The sequence below is a fragment of the Salvia hispanica genome, chromosome 3 (assembly GCF_029641045.1).
Source record: "Salvia hispanica isolate PSC_SH4W2 chromosome 3, Shi_PSC_v1, whole genome shotgun sequence".
Lineage (NCBI taxonomy): Eukaryota > Viridiplantae > Streptophyta > Magnoliopsida > Lamiales > Lamiaceae > Salvia > Salvia hispanica.
Genome location: NC_142694.1, coordinates 30896335 through 30915269, shown reverse-complemented (window position 1 = coordinate 30915269; position 18935 = coordinate 30896335). Strand labels below are relative to the sequence as shown.

At 36.6% G+C, this 18935-nt stretch overlaps 6 protein-coding genes and 1 non-coding gene across 11 annotated transcripts; 4 read left to right on the top strand and 3 right to left on the bottom strand.

Annotated features, from left to right (window-relative positions):
• The first annotated feature begins 86 nt into the window (after positions 1-86).
• On the top strand, positions 87-566 carry LOC148930549 (agamous-like MADS-box protein AGL92). Its single transcript, XM_089066528.1, has one exon. The coding sequence runs from the start codon at positions 87-89 to the stop codon at positions 564-566; it is 480 nt and encodes a 159-aa protein (XP_088922654.1).
• Positions 567-1549: 983 nt separating this feature from the next.
• Positions 1550-2026, top strand: LOC148930548 (MADS-box transcription factor PHERES 1-like). The gene has a single exon (XM_089066527.1). The coding sequence runs from the start codon at positions 1550-1552 to the stop codon at positions 2024-2026; it is 477 nt and encodes a 158-aa protein (XP_088922653.1).
• A 1182-nt stretch (positions 2027-3208) lies between these two features.
• On the bottom strand, positions 3209-3577 carry LOC148930547 (protein SMALL AUXIN UP-REGULATED RNA 12-like). Its single transcript, XM_089066526.1, has one exon. It carries the CDS (start codon positions 3575-3577, stop codon positions 3209-3211), a length of 369 nt encoding a protein of 122 aa, XP_088922652.1.
• Positions 3578-4917: 1340 nt separating this feature from the next.
• On the bottom strand, positions 4918-7442 carry LOC148930546 (putative E3 ubiquitin-protein ligase BAH1-like). 3 transcript variants are annotated; one of them, XR_016137279.1, is made up of 7 exons: positions 7106-7442; positions 6116-6360; positions 5775-6020; positions 5533-5670; positions 5387-5445; positions 5133-5320; positions 4918-5048 (listed from the first exon to the last, which is right to left on the bottom strand). XR_016137279.1 is itself a non-coding variant. In XM_089069042.1 (6 exons), the coding sequence occupies exons 1-6, from the start codon at positions 7302-7304 to the stop codon at positions 5215-5217; spliced, it is 993 nt and encodes a 330-aa protein (XP_088925168.1). In that variant the 5' UTR covers positions 7305-7442; the 3' UTR covers positions 4918-5214. The 3 variants fall into 3 exon arrangements, 2 of the variants coding, with proteins under 2 accessions (XP_088925168.1, XP_088925169.1); XM_089069042.1 differs by having other exon boundaries at positions 4918-5320; XM_089069043.1 differs by having other exon boundaries at positions 4918-5320; positions 5533-5580.
• A 3355-nt stretch (positions 7443-10797) lies between these two features.
• LOC148930545 (putative glutamate carboxypeptidase AMP1) lies at positions 10798-14557 on the top strand. Of its 3 annotated transcripts, XM_089069041.1 has the most exons (11): positions 10798-10938; positions 11015-11901; positions 12497-12739; positions 12835-12987; positions 13083-13151; positions 13267-13360; positions 13431-13514; positions 13593-13681; positions 13835-13948; positions 14041-14175; positions 14261-14557. In XM_089069041.1, the coding sequence occupies exons 2-11, from the start codon at positions 11032-11034 to the stop codon at positions 14435-14437; spliced, it is 2028 nt and encodes a 675-aa protein (XP_088925167.1). In that variant the 5' UTR covers positions 10798-10938; positions 11015-11031; the 3' UTR covers positions 14438-14557. The 3 variants fall into 3 exon arrangements, with proteins under 3 accessions (XP_088925167.1, XP_088925165.1, XP_088925166.1); XM_089069039.1 differs by having other exon boundaries at positions 10828-11901; XM_089069040.1 differs by having other exon boundaries at positions 10829-11901; positions 13270-13360.
• A 91-nt stretch (positions 14558-14648) lies between these two features.
• On the bottom strand, positions 14649-14721 carry TRNAR-CCU (transfer RNA arginine (anticodon CCU)). Its single transcript has one exon. It is a non-coding gene; the product is annotated as a tRNA-Arg (tRNA).
• A 620-nt stretch (positions 14722-15341) lies between these two features.
• On the top strand, positions 15342-16391 carry LOC148930543 (uncharacterized). Its single transcript, XM_089066524.1, has one exon. The coding sequence runs from the start codon at positions 15342-15344 to the stop codon at positions 16389-16391; it is 1050 nt and encodes a 349-aa protein (XP_088922650.1).
• Positions 16392-18935: the final 2544 nt, after the last annotated feature.

Below are 18935 nucleotides of genomic sequence, written 5' to 3'. Positions count from 1 at the left end.
GTCTTCATTCTTCTACAAATATACCCAAGAAAAGAGAGAAATGAAGACTAAATCTCAACTACAATCACACACAATCATCAAAAACCATGAGAAGTAAAATAAAACACGAAGAGATACCCGACAAAGATAGGAGAAATGCAACATTCCTAAAAAGGACTAAAGGTTTGAAGAAGAAAGCAAACGAGCTATCGATTCTCTGTGGTGTCGATATAGGCCTCGTGATCCACAAAAAGGAGCAAAGCAACGCGGTTCTATGGCCTTCTCCCGAGAGCTTCGGGTCAAGGCTGCAGGAGTTCATGGAGTTTCGCAACGAGGAAAGAAATAGAAGGATGACGACACACGAGGGTTTGATGAAGCAGATGGTGCAAGGAGAGATGGAAAATCTTGAGAAGCTGAAGAAGGCGATCCAACTAAAGGAGTCTCGGCAGCTAGTGATGAAGTCGATGCAGACGGACTCTTTCAACGGGTTTGGAATAGATCAGTTGAATGCCATGAACTCATTTGCAGATCACATGCTTAAGAAGTTGCAACAAAGAGATAGTGAGCTTAATGAGGATGAGCATTAATATTATATCTTGTACTTGTTCATGTTTCTCTTATTAATTTTGTTAAAGAATTGTAGGAAAGAATACTTGCTTTGATTTGAATAATGACAGTATCATTCTTATATAACAATATCATCTATACAACGTCACAATATTATCAATTAGTATATCACAATATGACCAGCACAGCCTAGCAATGCCATCAACGAAAATAATTATTTTCATAGAGATCATACAAATTTCTTTATATAAATCTTTACTACTATGATTTCATTAGAATTATTAAGATTATATTAAATTCGATATATTTTCTGTGAAAAAATAATTTATCATAGTATTATGTGAAAGTTAGAAGTTTTGAGTTATTGAAAGAGAGAATGAATTATCTTTAATGTTTTGTGATAATATGCTAAAAATAAGGAATGATCATATATGAAATATTTTATTTTGTTAAGTTGTTGATGAAATATGATGTTGTTTTCAAATAATCTTGTACTCCGTATATGTATTTTGGGAAATTATTTTGCACTATTCAATGTTTATTTTCCAGATCATTTTGCTTGGTGAATTTGATTCTAATTTTATAATTTACATTTCAGAATTGGATTGATGTCTGTAATAGGAAATGAACATATTAATAATTGGAATGATCTCCAAACATAAAATTGAGGGTCCTTTCTTTAAAAGCATGCTATAGAGTAGTGAATTAGCAATAATTTGATTGAATTAATTAGGGTTAAATTCTATAGCCCGAAAAAAATCACAATCAGAACTTATATAACCAAGCCCTATAGGAATGACGTGATATGAGTTATACTTCTCATTATTTTGTTTTCAATTTTCGTTACTAATATAGATGCATCTAATTCTAGATTTTTGAAATTTACATGCCACTTTCTAGAATACAAATAGCCTCTAATCTTCTACAAATACACTCAAGAAAAGAAAAAAAGAGAGAACTCTAAAACCTCAACACAAAACAAGCACACAACCATAAAAGAACCATGACAAGAGGAAGCATAAAACACGAAGAAATACACAACGAATATAGGAGAAATGCGATGTTCCGAAAAAGGAGAGACGGTTTGCTTAAGAAAGCCAACGAGCTGTCGATTCTCTGTGGAGTTGACGTAGCCATCGTGATCCACAAAAAGGAGCAAAGCAACGCGGTTCTTTGGCCTTCTCCCGAGAGTTTGAGGTCAAGGGTGCAGAAGTTCAAGGAGTTTCGCGACGAGGAAAGAAAGAGAAGGATGAGCACACATAAGGATTTGGTGAATCAGATGGTGCAAGGAGAGATGGAAAATCTTGAGAAGCTGAAGAATGCCATCGAGTTGAAGGAGTCTCAGCAGCTCGTGGCGAAGTCGATGCAGACGAACTCTTTCAACGGGTTTGGAATCGATCAATTGAATGCTATGAATTCATTTGCAGATCATATGCTTAAGAAGCTGCAACAAAGAGATAATGAGCTTAATGGTAAATGAGCAATGATAATATTCTAGTTCATTTTTTTATATGTTTGTTTGAGATTAATAATTGAATGTGATCAATTGCTTGAGATTAATAATTAAATTGATATTGATGTTTATGTTATATAGTTCTAAAATATTAAAAATGGTTTGTATGGTTTTGGTGTGTTATGTGGGCATAAAACTCTAAATAAACATTAATTATTAATATATGTTTACTGATCCAAAACAATTGATAATAATTTACTACTATAACACTTCACAAATTGGTTACATTAATTTAACAAATAAAAGTAAGTTTGAATTAACTTTCAAAGAATATAATTGTGTAATGTACATACTATAAGAGAGAATTGCAAATTTAGTTCTCATACTTTGCCACTTGCATATTTGGGGTCCCCAACCTTTTAAAAAAAGCACCGGGCGTCCTAGAATTTTGATATAATATCAATGAATGGATTTTTATACTATTTCATGACGACTTTGATAAGGGGACCTAGCACGCATATAAGATGAGCAACACGACGCGTCCTAATCATTTTTTACAACTTCGATTAGTTTCTCTCATTCATATATTTTTATTCTAAGACTATCTAAATTAAATGATTAATTATAAGAGCATTAGCAATGGAAGGACCCTTCTCAATGGCCTATCTCTATTTCCTCCTGCCACGCTAGCATTTTATCCAAATGGTCTATCTCTTTGCAATGGAATAGCCTATCTCAAGGCCTATCACACTTCTCATCTCATTTCATATCAGCATTATTTCTATATTTCATTTTTAACTGTTGGTATCAAATAAAATGAGAATGAATTGGTGAATGTAAATAATGGGGTATGGAGATACATATAGAGGATTTAAAAAAATAAAATTCGATAGCTAGGGCCTATGATCGGCCCTATCACCTTAATGGTGGGCCGATCATGGCCCTATGGAGATCGACCATGGCCATTCAATCGGCCCTTTTGGGGAGGCGAGAGGGGCTATCATAGGCACATTCTCCGCAATGGTGCCCGATCTCCGGGCCTATCATGGCCTCGGGAGATCAGCCATCTATTGCCAATGCTCTAATAATAAGCAAATATAAGCTTAATCCAGAGTTTTCTTGCAATTTTATAGAATCCTCTATAACTCTTTAAATAGTCTTAAAACATCTGCACAAACTCATGGAGTCCTAAACTAACTTTAAATAGTCTTAAAACATCTGCACAAACTCATGGAGTCCTAAACTATGAAATTTTTTCTCATCTTTCTCGAGGAGGTTGATGACGTGGCGGAAGAAACCGGTTTCGCACGGCAACGAGATGGCGCCGTTGGGTTGGTACCCGAACTCCTCCTCCGCCTGGTCCAGGAGGGCCACAAAAACCGGGTAGTTCAAGAACCGGGTCGGAACCACAAACCGGTCACGCTCCAACCCAACATAGACCGCCACTGAACCGGGCGGAGTGTGTTGGTTCAGACCGTCCGGTTCTTGACTAAAGCGCCTCATGAGGCTTCTGGCTTTCCAGCGCCTCACAACTTGCCTTAGCCTTACGATTTGGGTGATCCCAATCACTTTCTTCATTGCTGAAGAGAGAGAATAGAGATATGAATACTGGCTTCAATGGATGTATATATGCTATTTGGCAAAGGGTATAACTAATAAATATTATTTTCTTAATTTTTTTGTATGATCAATATTCTTAAATGCAAAGGTGACTGAACCTATCCATAAAAATCTAGCTTTATAGAATCTTTTAATGATAACAAATAGACTATGTAAAGATTAATGGTTCAAATTAATTTCCAATTAAGTAAGATGGAAAGAGTTTTATGTCATTATTCAAATTCATTTGTAGTAATAATTAAGAGGGATTGAGTCTTTATTCATATTCTCCTACAAACTTTTGTCGGTACAAATATTTTAATACATATAAAATAAAATAAGAAAAATGAAGCGAAAATATAATCAAACTAGTGTTAATAGATAATGAGATTTACATTATATAACTGATAATGAGATTTACATTATATAACGGTAATGTATTACACATAAACATTTCAAAATTTGAAACAAATTAATTATTTTTTTAAAACAATATACCTAAATTAAAAATAGTTCATACTTTTGAGGCATAGAGAAAGTATATTATAAATTTAATACTCCATTTAATATTGATGTGGGTGTGGGTGCGCTCTTTTTTTTTCTTTTCTTTTTTTGCTATAATACGAAAAGTCTTTTTTTTTTTCTAAAATACAAGCGGTACAAAATCTCATCCTAATATCATTGAACCAAAAGAATGTATACGTAAATTCAAAAAAAATCTTATATTTTGGCCCATATAATAAGTTTAAATTTACGATTATGAAGTTTAGAATATTGTAATGATTATTTAACGAAATCACTAGAGTTAGGTTGTACTCCCTCCGTCCCAGAAAGATTGTCCAATTTCTCACATTATTCTCTCTTTTACTTTACTTTCTCACTACTTTAACTATTTATTATTATTTTTGCAAAATGAGTACTGGGACAATCTTTATGGGACGAAGGGAGTATTTGTTATATAGTAATAGAATACGCTGCGTGACACATCAATAAAAATGGCAAATCGAATTGAAAATTAAATCTAAAATCTAAATGCATCATATGCATAAAAAAAAATTAGTTTAATGCATTGCCAATTTTATCATCAGCATACTTTTACAATTTTTTATATTAAAAAAAAAACACAACAAATAATCTACTAGTAAAATTTATCTACCAAGATTTGCAGATTTAGTTATTGAAATTTATCACTCAAAATATTCTCATTTTAATTTATTTTTGCCTATGTTTAATTTTTTACACTTAACTGGGACATCATATGTTATTACCATGTTGTACTGTAACACACTTAAATCGAACCCAATTTTTACACAAGACAGTTTGAGAATCCAATTCCATATAAAACTTTTAGGAACTACAGTAACACATAACAAAAATAAATCATACCACTACAATAGACTCCAACAAAGAGCATCTTACCACTGAAAACTTGTGGCAAAACATCATAAACCTATAATTCCAACAAAAACACAGTCAGCACGAGAGGTGTCTGCAAAAGATGATCAAATAACATCGGCAGTTAGAGACTGATCACCGGTTCAGCGACAGATAACTGACTCGGGCTATATTGGCCCTGGCATGGAGGGAGCCAGCAAGAAACATTAGCGAGAGTGGTGTCAATATCCGATCATGTACTTGGTTTGTGTCTCCCAGTAAACCTTGGATTGCTTTACTATGTCGGCCCGTTCAGCAACCAGCCTCTCCTTCCAGTAGTCCTTGCACCTGCCAAACTTAAAACCATTCAAAATCTGTATGCACCAAACACAACAATCAAACTTCTCTACTCACTCTTTCTTAAGAACCGAATCCAGTTCCGTCATGTGGACAGCCTTCGTGTATACACCCACCTGCAGTGAAATCAAATGTCTCATGATCAAATTTACTAGAAGCATAGAGCTAATAGATATATGCTATAAATGAGCAGGCAACAGTACCGATCTGCAAACAGGGCATTTTGATTCCGAATCAGCAGCTTTGAGACCCTGAAAAATCATAACCGAAGCTGCAGAGCAAGCACATGATTTGCAAAAGAGATGCCCACAACCCAAGGCATATGGATGGAAAACTAGTTCCTGATGATTGTAAAATGAAAACACGTTTACTTCATTGCGATAAAAGAGATCAAAAGAAGCATATCTGCAGTTCCTTAGGAATTTAATCAAGAAAATAACCTTACCAAGCAGATTGCACAAGTTAGATTGTATTCTAGTTTGACATTGTCAGGCAGGACCAAAGTCAGCGTGGGCTCTGAAGAAGTTAAGTCGAAAGAGAATGGGTTATGGGGTCCACCAGTTTCACCTCTAGGTTCATTTAAGTTCTTACAGAACGCCCCTAATTCTAGTAACCAAGGAGACTGCAGAATTTCCATATGTTCCGAGCGCATTTTAGACTTGAATCTGCTTCCATTTGCAGAACTATGTACCTGCATCAATTCATTAAGGTAGTGAGGAATGTACAGAGGTAAGGTTAGAAATCCGGCGATTATCAGAAGTAACAGAAAAACCTGCCACTACTCACTTTATCATACTTCTTGAGAATTTTCCGCATGGCCACAGCATTCATCATAACATAGTCAGTTAACATCCGGCATTCTTGTGCTGTCTTATGCTGGGGGCTCACAAAACAATAGCGCAAGAATCTAAAATATCGCTGTGCTCCACCGTGGATATGAAACTGGAGAAGCTGCCTCACTCTTGAACTAAAGCATCCGGCTATATCAGTAGCCTCCTTCATCAGCTCGGAGAAGAATTTCTGATCACACGCTACATTATGCAAAAGACAACATTATAACCTTGTAAGTTGAAAGAGCAAAATACAACATTATAACCTTGCACATCCAGATAAATTATTGAGTCTATATCAGATTTATGAGAGGTGTATATATACATGTAAACTACACAGTACAGCACCTAAATAATTCGATAAAACTGCATGTTTAGTCTCAACGAAGATATTTCTACAAGGTATAGATACAATATGTGTTGAAGTTTGGCTTACAAAACATACATTCAGAGCAATCACTGCATCAGTTATACGAATCCCCTGTGGATTTATCGTGTTTCAATAAATATACCGCCATCAACAGCTCACTGCTCCCAATTTGCACATCCAGATAAATTATTGAGTCTATATCCAATGTCTTCCTCTTCCTCATCTATATCAGATATACAAAAGGTATATATACTATGTAAACTACAGACTACTTGCACAATACAACACGTAAATAATTCGATAAAACTGCATTTTTAGTCTCAAATAAGATAATTCTACAAGGTACAGATAAAATATGTGTTGAAGTTTGGCTTTACAAACGTATATTTTATAGTGTTAGCATCAAACATTTAAGCATAAAACACACATTCAGAGTAATCACTGCATCAGCTATACAAAACAAATCCCCTTCCACAAAACTATGCACAATATCCTTTCAACCACAAAACAGAATCAATCAAATCCAAATATCATAATTAAACCAGTAATTAAAAGGAGAGGGCAGCAATTACTCACATTGACACGATTCAAATTGGCAAAATTGAGAGAATGCAGCTTCGTCCCCATGAATAGAAGGGGAATCGTTGATAGACCTACATCTTCTGCAGCTTTTGAGCACTTTTTTGAGGCGCTTGTACTCGACATGGCGGCAATTCTCAACGAATCTCTCCTGATTCGTCTCGAGATACGCCGAAAACCTCTCCCCAAACTTCATCCCTGCGGATTCGACACTGCCGCATCAAATTGCCTTGATTGATTTCAAGCGTTGGCGATGAAAATTGAAATCTCCGACGCCCCTAAATCGAAATTAGGGGTCTTTATTAGATTAAATGGAGTTTTTGAAAGAGGATTGAAGAAGAAGAAGAGGCAGATTTATACGTCCGCGTTTTCGGTTACCACTGCATGCATTGCACGTGCTCATCTTTTAATTTTTATTTTCCATTATTAGGGGAATTAATCAGTCAATTCACATGCATGAGGTATGACACGTGTCATATTATATTTACATACTTAAATAATCAAGTAATGGTCATTTAAATAAGAAATTTAGTCTGATCAATTGATCAATTCTCAATTGTCTCATAATTGTACAGATGATGATGCTCAAAAGATATTGTTTATTAGAATAAATATTTCTTTTTCTATACCGATTATAAATAAAAAATTATAACCTTATTACTATTATTTTAATCTCAAATCTTTTGAACATATCATAATTTTATTGGATTTTATAATTCTCAAACTAGAGAATCTTTCGATTTTGGTCTATATAATTCACTTCTATTTTTAGTAATCCCTTCGTCCCGATTAATTGTCACTCTTTTTTTCATTTCGTTTCATCTCCAATTAATAATCACACTTCATTTTTATCATTAATGGTAAAAGGTCCCACATTCCACTAACTCACTGCTCACTTTTTAGAGCATCTCCAATGGTCGGCGAGCGACCGGCTAGCTGATTCCCGGCGCTGGCCTGTCCGCTCGCCGAACCATTGTAAACGGCAAGCGTGGAATTGGTTAGGGAATCGGCGAGCACTCGCCGATTCCCGGGCGCTGGCCGAAGCGCTCGCCAATCCGCTCGCCGCCACTGTAGGCTGGCGATCGGCGAGCGATCGGCCAACGTTTTTTTTTTTTTTTAATTTCCGAACTATGTATACGCCATTTGAACGTCATTTGCACTGCTTGTTTTAACGAGTTTTCTCTTTCTCTGAATTTCTGTACAAGAGCAATATCGCGAAATGGAGAACAACAACGACTCTCCTCCAGCCGAGCTCTCCCGCCTCACGCGTCTACAAACGCAGATGGACATGTGGAAAATCATAGGTGAATGGAAGACGACAACTGAACCTGTGAAGAAGGGGCTTCTTTTTTATCTCCTCCAGAGTATGCGGGCCGCAATGGCGGCTAGCGCACGTAGCGGCGACGGCGGCAACGAGAAGTGAGGCGGGGCTCGTGTGTGGAAGCTGGAGGGTTTTTTTTAATTATGTAATTTTTTTTAATGTACCTTTTTTTAATTTAAATAAAATTATTGCACTTTCCCATATTTGTTTCGTAAATTTAATTCCGTATTTTGCGTGATTGTAATTTATTTGGTTTTTATAATTTTGCTAGCCTATGGCTAGCCTATTGCTTGTCCTGATGATGTGGCAGGAAGAATTTTAGTGTTGATGATGTGGTAGGAGGAGTTTGTGACTAGTCTATGGCTGGCTTATGGCTAGCTTATTCTTATCGGAGATGCTCTTATTGTAAAATCAATATAAAAAAGTGAGTCTCACATTCCACTAACTTTTTCAACCAATTTTTCTTTATATTTCTTAAAATCCGTGTCCGATCAAAGAGTGACAATTAATCGGGGACGGAAGGAGTAACTTTTTTCTCTCTAATGAAGCTACTCTATTATCTGCTAACGTATTTAAAAAAAATTCTTTGTATCTCTCTCGTATTATTATTATTTTTAAATAATAACAATATAGTACCAACGAAAATAATTGATTGTTATATTTTACTAGGAGTATCATTTTCTGAATGAGGTGATATTGGTATAACATAAGACCACGTCCCTACAATTTAAAGACATGCACTAAATTCTAAATTATTGATGGGATGCCAAATGGTTATGTTTTATGTGTTGCATCATTTTCTGTCCACAAATTTCATCACTAAATTATAAAGAATCTATCGACACCTTTCCATAATGCTTTTCCCACTCAACTTTGCATCAAATCTTATTTGTATAACATATACAAACTTGAGAAAATAATGGGACCAAAAGGAGGAGGACAGATTCGTATTCGCGTCAATAAATATGGTAACACTTGCAAAGAAAAAAAGTGAATATAAATCATGAAAAAGGCTTATTTCTCTTTCAAGCATGTTGTGACAAACATGTCTTACCTCATTGTTCGTATAAAGTGGATGAAAGAAATTGCATTTTTTATTTCATTAATTATTGATCATACACTTTGCCATCTTTGTACTATAATTGAAAGTGGATGGGGAGATTTTTTTTAATGTTTTAATTCCTGGATTTATCTTTTTTTGGCTGGATAAGCAATCATCTTTAAAAGTTTTTATCCTTTTATTGAGATATTAGTGGTATGAGATTTGAAATGATATTAAGAATTGGACATGCTTGTTGTTTTGCTACTGATTTGACTACTTGAATGATTTTACTGTATTTCAAGGTATATTAAGCAACGAAATTATATTGATAATAGTATGGATCATAACATGATTCTACTATACAACAAACTACATCTTTCCTAGTATATAAACTAAAATTTAATAATCCAAATTTTAGTTGTAATCTATAGAGAAATGTGCTACTATTAGTTTGTAATTGATTACCCCTCTTATGTAACATTGATCATAAAATCTTTTTATTGTTCTATCCGTGAGTGATACAATGCCTTAAATTGTTACTGCCTCCGTCCCCCAAATATTGTCACACTTTGACCCGGCACGGATTTGAAGAAATGCAATGGAAAGTGCGTTGAAAAAGTTGGTAGGATGTGAGTACTACTTTTAAAGTATTAGTTTATAATAAAATGTGAGTATGAATGAGTTAGTGGAATATGAGGTTCACTATCAAAAATGGTAAAAATTAAAGTGTGACGAACTTTTAGGAACGGACTGAAAACTGTGACAAACATTCAGGGAGAGAGGTAGTATAATACTGTATAAATGTATTGCATATAACTTTAAAAAATATTTATGGTGTGTCTGGTACCATAGGACTAAGGTATTGAATTTGGAAATTAAGTTTTTAATGCAAAATCAACTCTGGTTGAGGGATGTTCTTTCGTTATACTCCCTCCGTCCCCTCCGTCCTTGAAAGTTTGTCTCATTTTTCTATTTTCGTTCGTCCCACAAAATTAGTTTCATTTCACTTTTTACCAATTTTTGGTAGTGGACCTCATAACTCATTCCTACTCACATTTTATTATAAAACTAACATACAAAAGTAGGAATCACATTCTACTAATTTTTTCGACTCACTTTTCATTACATTTTCTTAAAACTTGGCTGGATCAAAGTTGGACAATATTTGGGGAACGGAGGGAGTAATTAAATATTTGCAACTTTTCGTTTTCTTTAAATAATATAATTGATTTATCTTTCATTTTTAAAAATTTGGAATAATAAAATAATTTAATTTTTCCATTTTTTGTCCATCATATTTGTAGAAATGGGTAGAAGGATGTTTCTTATTCAATATATGAACAATGTAGAGTTTCCAGATTTATATAGCCTAGGATATTGTATACATGGTAAACCTAGATTACAATATTATTCTGCTATTATAAACGAAATATTCTCCGTATCAATTCTTGATTTTGTGCAATATTGGTAAGTCAAATCATGAGACGTGGAATTAATATGAAACTTGTCTTCTTCCCATAATTTATGAATCCAAACTTTGCAGCAAACCGCTCTGGAAAAATGGCATTTTCCGGCAAACACCCGACATGCACTCTCCTCCTCCTCCTCCTCTCCCTCTGCCTCTCCCTCCTCTCCCTCCACCGCCCCCACCTCCCCCTCCCCCTCCCCCTCCCCTCCCCCTCCGGCGCATTCCTCTCCTCCGCCTCCAACTCCACCCTGTCCTCCTACCTCCGGCGCCTCAGCCTCCGCCCCCACCTGGCCGGCACCCCCCTCTCCCTCCCCTCCGCCCTCCTCGTCCACTCCCACTTCCTCTCCCTCTCCCTCCCCTCCCACATCGCCAACTCCTCCGCCCTCCTCTCCTTTCCCTCCCTCTCCTCCCTCTCCGCCCACTTCCCCAACTCCTCCTCCTACGCCATCCCCCTGGTTGATTCCCCCGGCGTCGTCCCGCCCTACCACGCCTACTCCCCCTCCGGCGGCGCAGTAGGCGCCGCCGTGTTCCTCAACTACGGGAGGGAGCGTGACTACGCCGCCCTGGCAGCGCGGGGCGTGGAAGTGGCGGGGTGCGTGGGGCTGGTGCGGCGGGGGATGGGGATGTCGCGGCACGACGCGGTTGCGGGTGCCGCGGCGCGGGGGGTGGCGGCGGTGCTGATGTTCACGGAGGGGGGGTTTAGGGAGGGGGTGGAGAGGGGCACCGTGATGAGGGGGGTGGGGGACCCGCTCAGCCCCGGGTGGGCCGGCGGGGAGAGCCTTCGGCTGGATGATCCCACGGTGGCGGGGAGGTTCCCCGCTATTCCGTCGATGCCGGTGTCGGAGGCGGCGGCGGAGGGGATCTTGGCCACGCTCGACAGGGAGAGGATGCCCCATGAGTGGACGGAGAGTTTTGGGAGGGGCGTGGGGCCCGGCCCGACCATGCTCAATTTTACTTACAAGGTTAATTCATTTCAATCTTTTTTTTTTAATCATGATTGATTGATTGATTTCCACATTTATTACTTAGTTTAGATTTGTTCGCAACTATACTAGTTTTTGGTCCAATTTCGGAAATATTTAAGGAGTTAAAACGGAACCGTTTACTTAATCAACATTAGGTTATCAGTTTTTTTTTTGTCATGGTATAATTGGGACAAATCTAGTTGTTATGACCGGAATTTGACCAAACTTAGTGGTTTTATCGACAATTTATCCATTTTGATAATATTAGCTTGTGTTTATAAGGTTGAAACGAAGTTGTATTTCTTTCTTGTCCTTTGGCTTTTGGAAAGGGAGGTTTAGGCAATCATAGTTTATACACGTTGAGAAATATAGATTCTTGCTTGAGCTAACTTGTTTTTACTCATTTTGGATTATATGAATTTTGTTTTCTTTCGGATTTGCTTACTTGAGAAAAAATAAAATATGTTTGACTAAGATATGTTGTATTGTTATTAAATATACATAGCATAACAATATGTGTTGTATTGAATTGAAAGGGTGGTTAATTCTGTTGATCTGAAAAGTGAAGTGCATTTTCATGTGTGGTTTGCAGGGTGAGCAAGTGATGTCGACCATCCACAACGTATTCGCAGTGATAAAGGGCTCGGAGGAAGCTGATCGATACGTGCTCCTAGGCAACCATCGAGACGCATGGACTTACGGTGCTGTTGACCCCAACAGCGGCACTGCTGCTCTCCTTGACATTGCCCGTCGTTTCGCTCTTCTCCTGCGATCAGGCTGGAGGCCTAGGCGAACCATCGTTCTTTGCAGCTGGGACGCCGAAGAATTTGGCATGGTAGGTAATGTACTTTCACCTGCCTCGTGTCGTTTCCTTTTTTATTTGAGTTATTGAACAATGGCTAGTTTGCCTAATTTTATGTTGGTTTTCAGATTGGATCTACTGAGTGGGTAGAGCAGAACCTTCTGAATCTCGGGTCGAAAGCAGTGGCCTATTTCAACGTGGACTGCGCGGTGCAAGGGCCTGGTTTGTTCGTTAGTGCTACTCCTCAGCTCGATGATCTTCTCGTTGAGGTCACAAAACAGGTAAATTTGAGGATAGGATCGAGTATTTGAAGTATTACATGTCGTTAACTCGTCTAATATTGCCTCTGGAAACATCGTTCACACGCCTGCAACAGGTTAAAGATCCGGATTCAGAGAATTTGTATGTATACGAACAATGGGCAGCTGCCAACAGAGGTGTTAAGGTGAGTAAGTTTTTCTCATTTTAAACAAGTCGGGGCGTGGATAGCCACTTCTCGACTTCGTGCTGTCACACTTGTCACAGCTTGTCTGTTGATGATTGTGGCATTGGTTTGTTAGCAGAAGATTCAGAGGCTGAGCAGAGTCGATTCAGATTTCGCTCCGTTTTTGCAGCACGCTGGGATTGCTTCTGTTGATCTGTATTTTGGAATAGGTACTATACATCTTGTGCATTTCCTCATTTCAAATTGATATGCATCAATCAATCTTTGCATTGTTTGCAGACTTTCCGGTTTATCACACAGCATTCGACTCGTACGATTGGATGGTGAGTTTCGGAGATCCCTTGTTTCATCGCCACGTGACAGGTCTGCTTGAAAACTGCTGTTTCTTTCCGAGTAGTTCGCCTTGCTCAACGTCTTGTAATGCTTTTTCGTTGTCCCCAGTGACTGGAATATGGGGGCTCGTTGCACTTCGACTTGCTGATGATCCGATCCTGCCTTTCAACTACCTTTCTTATGCTGCTGAATTGCAGGTAGAAAAAATTTCATTTTATTTACATGTCATTAGGCCTCTTAGCATAACATGATTTTACATGTTAAAAGTTTCGAGGTCGTATCCAGTGGCATATTTGTAATTTTATCGGTGTTTTATCGTGTTTGAATCCGAATCTTGACATCGTCTTAAGGAGTATAAAAATGCCCTCAACGCTTTGGTGGGAGAATCCATCTCTCTGGATCCTCTCACTGCTGCCATCGAAGACTTCACAACGGCCGCGTACGAAGCAGATGGCGAAATTAAGGTCCAAAATTCGCAATCTTTAAGGCTGCGTTTGGTACACGGAATTCGCCTTAAAATTGTGTTTCCAATTGCATCCTCTGTTGTGTATTTCAGAAACTGAAGGCGGATGAAAACACGAATAGGGCGACGCTACTGAGGAGGCGCATGTTGAATGATCGTCTCATGCTAACCGAACGAGGCTTCTTAGACCCGGAGGGGCTCCCGGGAAGGGAATGGTTCAAGCACCTCGTAAGTAGATTCTTTTGAATTGCAATGCAGTTGTGTTTGTTGATCGAGTCGTTAAGTAGTATGATGAGATGAGTGGATGTTGCAGATTTACGGGCCTCATGGGGATTCGGAGAGCGAAATCGAGTTCTTTCCCGGGGTATCGGATGGCATATCGGGAAAACGGAAGGGGGGAGACGAGGAGGCGAAGATTAGGCACGAGATATGGAGGGTGTCAAGGGCCATCGAGAGAGCAGCTTCTGCTTTGAGAGGTGGACTCACATAAATATGGTTATATGAAATGGAACAGTATATCTACATACTTTGCTCTTGTGTTTTGACAAAGGAAGTGTGTAAATAACTAGTAATATAGTATGTTCACGAATGAAGTTTTTTGCTAGCTCAATTTTTAGTTTTAACCACCGTAAAAATAAGGGAGATTAGGAATTTAGAGGAAATAATAAATTGCAGTAAATTGAAAGTAAAATGAAATAAATCGCGCCAGGTAGGGGTCGAACCTACGACTTTCTGCTTAGGAAACAGACGCTCTATCCACTGAGCTACAGGCGCTGCTTGAAAACATATCGCTAATTGTACTACTACTATTTTACCCTATTGTTATTAAATATAACACACTAGCGCACTTCACACATTTGACGATGACTATAATATATTCTCATCGAAGAGTTTTATGTATTTCCGTACTCTAAATTATTTTTATCTATAGATTATTCTCATTAAGAATGCTAAAAATGAATAAAATGTTTCAAATGAGAAATTTGATTGGGGGTGCTAAAGTATATGTGCTAGAGATTCAATATATAGTTTGGACATTGAATTGATATCATTGAACATAATCCGAGTTTAATTTATAGTTTAGGTTTTTAATTGATATTTATCCTATTTGAAAACGTGTATGATCTTACAACAAATGAAGTTGAAAGATGATCTATATAATCTTACAACAAATAGATCGATATTTATCCTATTTGAAACGTGTATGGATAGTTTTCTAATAATTAAAAGCACATGTTAACATAGATACTCTTTCTCGAATGGAAACTTACTTTCCTAATTGAATTTAGTTTCCAAAAGGAAACAATACTTTTTTGGTTGTCTATATATACTAAACCCCTAAAATTAAAATTTCCTCACAAATTCTCTCTCGACCAAACTCTCATCTCTCATCAATGGCTTCTTCATCTGGTTCATCATTCTTGATGCTCCCCATTGCCGATGAAAACAGCCAAGAAATCCAACACCTCTCATTCTACAATCTCAAAAACAACAAACCCTACAACCTCAAATTCCCACCAAGCCTCAAAAACACACAATTCCAATGCATTGGTTCCTCCAAAGGGTGGCTTGCTTTCTTGGACCAAACCCTAAAAAACCCTTTCCTCTTCAACCCCTTCTCCCAAACCCTAATCCACCTCCCCCAAAACCACCCCAACATAACCAAACTCATCCTCTCCCAAGACCCCTCCCTCCGCCCCCACACCTACGCCGCCGTCGCCATCCAAACCCCCCTCTTTAACGCCAAGCTCTCCTTCTCCCGCAACCGCGACTCCACGTGGCATGACCTCCCCAACCAGACCGAGACCTACTACGACGCTGTATGCTGCGATGCAACAAACACCCTCTTCGCCCTAGCCCCCGGTTTGCAAGTCGAGTCCTGGAACTTGAACGATGATTCTCCTACAAAGACGGCGATAATTAGGGCTTCTTTCCCTAGTTCATTGCGTCTCGCGAAGGAGGCCTTCCCGCGTGATCTCTACTCGTCTCAATTGTACCTTGCCCTCGCCTCCAGAGGCGGTATAATCGTGGCGGTGAGGTATGTCGGGGAGTTTGTGAGGTACGACGGGGAGGCGGTGTACGAGGGAGACACGCTGACGGACTACATGGCGGCACCGCTGGTGTGTCCGTACAGGACAATGGGGTTTCGGGTGCTTAGGGCTGACGTCAGCGGAGGGGAGTGGGCTGAGGTGGAGGGTTTGGGGGATTGTGCGATGTTTATGGGCGGGAATGAGACGACGGTGGTGCCGGCAGTGGGATTGAGGAAGAATGCGATTTATTTCACGGATGATTATTGGGAGAGGATTGATGAGGATTATAGCTATGGAGGCCATGATTTTGGGGTTTTCTGCATGGAGGATTCGAGATTTGAAGAGGTTCTTGATTTAGAGATGGACAAGATCAATCCGCCGCCGTTTTGGATCAATCTCCCTTCCTCCACATGATCATCATTGGCATTGATGTGAATATCATCGATTCATAATCATCGTAGTATATATGTTCGTTTAATTTGGTTAATTTTAGTCACTGAAAGAAAATATGTTCTAATTAGTTTTATAATTGGTGAGAATGTTATAAGAATTTGTGATTATTTGTTGACATTCGGTTGTTAGGTACGTTGATTATTTTATGAATAGAGTACACAATTTTGGTTAAGCTTCAATTCGGCTTTTAAAACTAAATATTTGTTTGTACTAGTGTTACCACCCGTGCTATGCACGGGACAAAAGATTTTCAAAAATAATAAAGATATATTTACAGTTTAATAGATTAAAATAAAGATATATTAACAATAATATCAAAATATATTTCTCTAAAGAATATGAATTAATTCAAAGATAATATTAATAAAATTATAAACAATTAAAAACATTATAAACAACAACAAACATATTATTGAATTATACAATATGCTCTCGACTCATTGTAATGAAACATTTCATATTCAGCATACTATTGAAACAATTTTAATATCAATTATACTTATAGGTGTAGTAACATAAATAAAAAATAACAAAAAAGGACATGCGTGAAATAAATAGAATAAGATATACAAATAAAGGAAAATGTATTCTTAAATACAATAAAAAAGAGAGAAAATTATTTGAATGAATAAATTCACTTTCATCAAAATTAAATTCAATACATGATAATATTCATAAACATAATATTTTGAAAAGCAAAAAAAAAAAAAAAAAAAAAACTCAAAGTCATAAAAAACATTATCTTATCTAGTAGAAATAAATAAAATCAATTCAATTATAACTAATGATTCAAATTGTAAACAATTAAAAAAATATCATTTTATATACTTTATACAAAAAGAATAATGATTCCTAGTACTATTAAAACCCGTGCCAAACTTAAATGAAACTCTTAAAGTGGATGAAGAGAGTATTAATTATACTTGAAAACCCTCCATTATGATAGTTGGCATGTTTCCCTCGGGAATGCCTGTGTCATGTAAGTATTTTTTAAAATAAATTTTGAATTATAAAGTAAAAAGTTTTAAAATTGTATAAATATTAGTACAATAAATTTGTAACGGTTATGCTAATTAATACCTCCGTTCTTGATAAGTATGAACTATTTCCTTTTAAGTTCGTTCCTGAAAAGTATGAACTTTTAAATTTTGAAAATTCATTTATATCTGATGAGGTGTGGCGCATTCTCCACTAACAATAATTTAAAAGGTTTTTTTTTCTATCTCTCTCTTACTTTTCCAGTTATGCATTAAAATCTGTGCCGAACAAAATGTTCATACTTTTTGGGAAAGGAGAAATATTAATAAACATCGTAGGCATATCATTATGAATATTATAATAAAATTACCTCAAAAAACTTTATAATAATAGTATTAAAGAATACTAAATTACATTTACACCCTAGCTAATAATTAATACTCCATCATACTACTACATACTTACTATCCTATGTGCATATAAAAAATCTCAAAATAAAATTAAAGGTAGAATCTGAAATAAAAAGTTTTTTGGTGTTGCAAAACGTTAAGTAGCATTAATATTGGTGATAAGTGTATTTATGTAAAATGAGTAACGTTTCGATTTTCAAATGTATAATTATATTATCGCATTTCTTCCTATTTAATTTCCTACATCAGGTTCTAATATATAAATCAAAATTTGAAAAGAAAAGATTTTGTGAAAATTAATTGGAAGTGGAAGGTTTTCCAGAAAATTATCTATTGGAATACAAAACTTTAAACATTAAAATTAATACTTGATTTATTCAAATCTTTCATAATTAATTAAATTATAAGTCCTATGTTTTAGCATACATTAATGCCATTAATATTTTATACCTCTTTCAACTTCTTTTCCCTCTATAAATTTGTATTATGAATTATATTATCTCAGATATGAAATATATATAAAAATTTATTTATGAATATAAATAATTTTAATCATTAAAATTAATACTTGGTTTTATTAAGATATTCTATAATTAATTAAATTCTAAGTCCTATCTTCTAGCACACAGTAATGATGTTGTTATTTTATACATCTTTCAATTTCTTTCCCCTCTATAAACTTTTATTTATAAATTAAATCTATATAAATAATTTAATTAAGAATATAAATAATTTTAACATATTTACTTAAATTATATGCTTAAATAAAAATAACTAATTTAAAAAATGTATGCAGTTAACACAATAAAAATTCTAACTAATTAAAAAAATTCAATTATAAAATTCTGTATTATTAAAAGCCCAAATTCTAAAAATTTAATACACTCAAGCCCAAACAAATAATGTGTATACGTACAATTACAATTTTCTTCTACAGCTAATAGCCTAATAGTCTAATACCCTATGCTAAAGTAGCGCAAGGCCCTCTACATCTCTTCTCACTCACCTCGCCGCGGCCGCCTCACACACCTCGCTGGCGAGAAACGCCAACGCCTTCCTCTATTCCCTCATTTCCTTCTTTCTCCCCACTAATTGGTGGAACCCGCTGAACACCTGC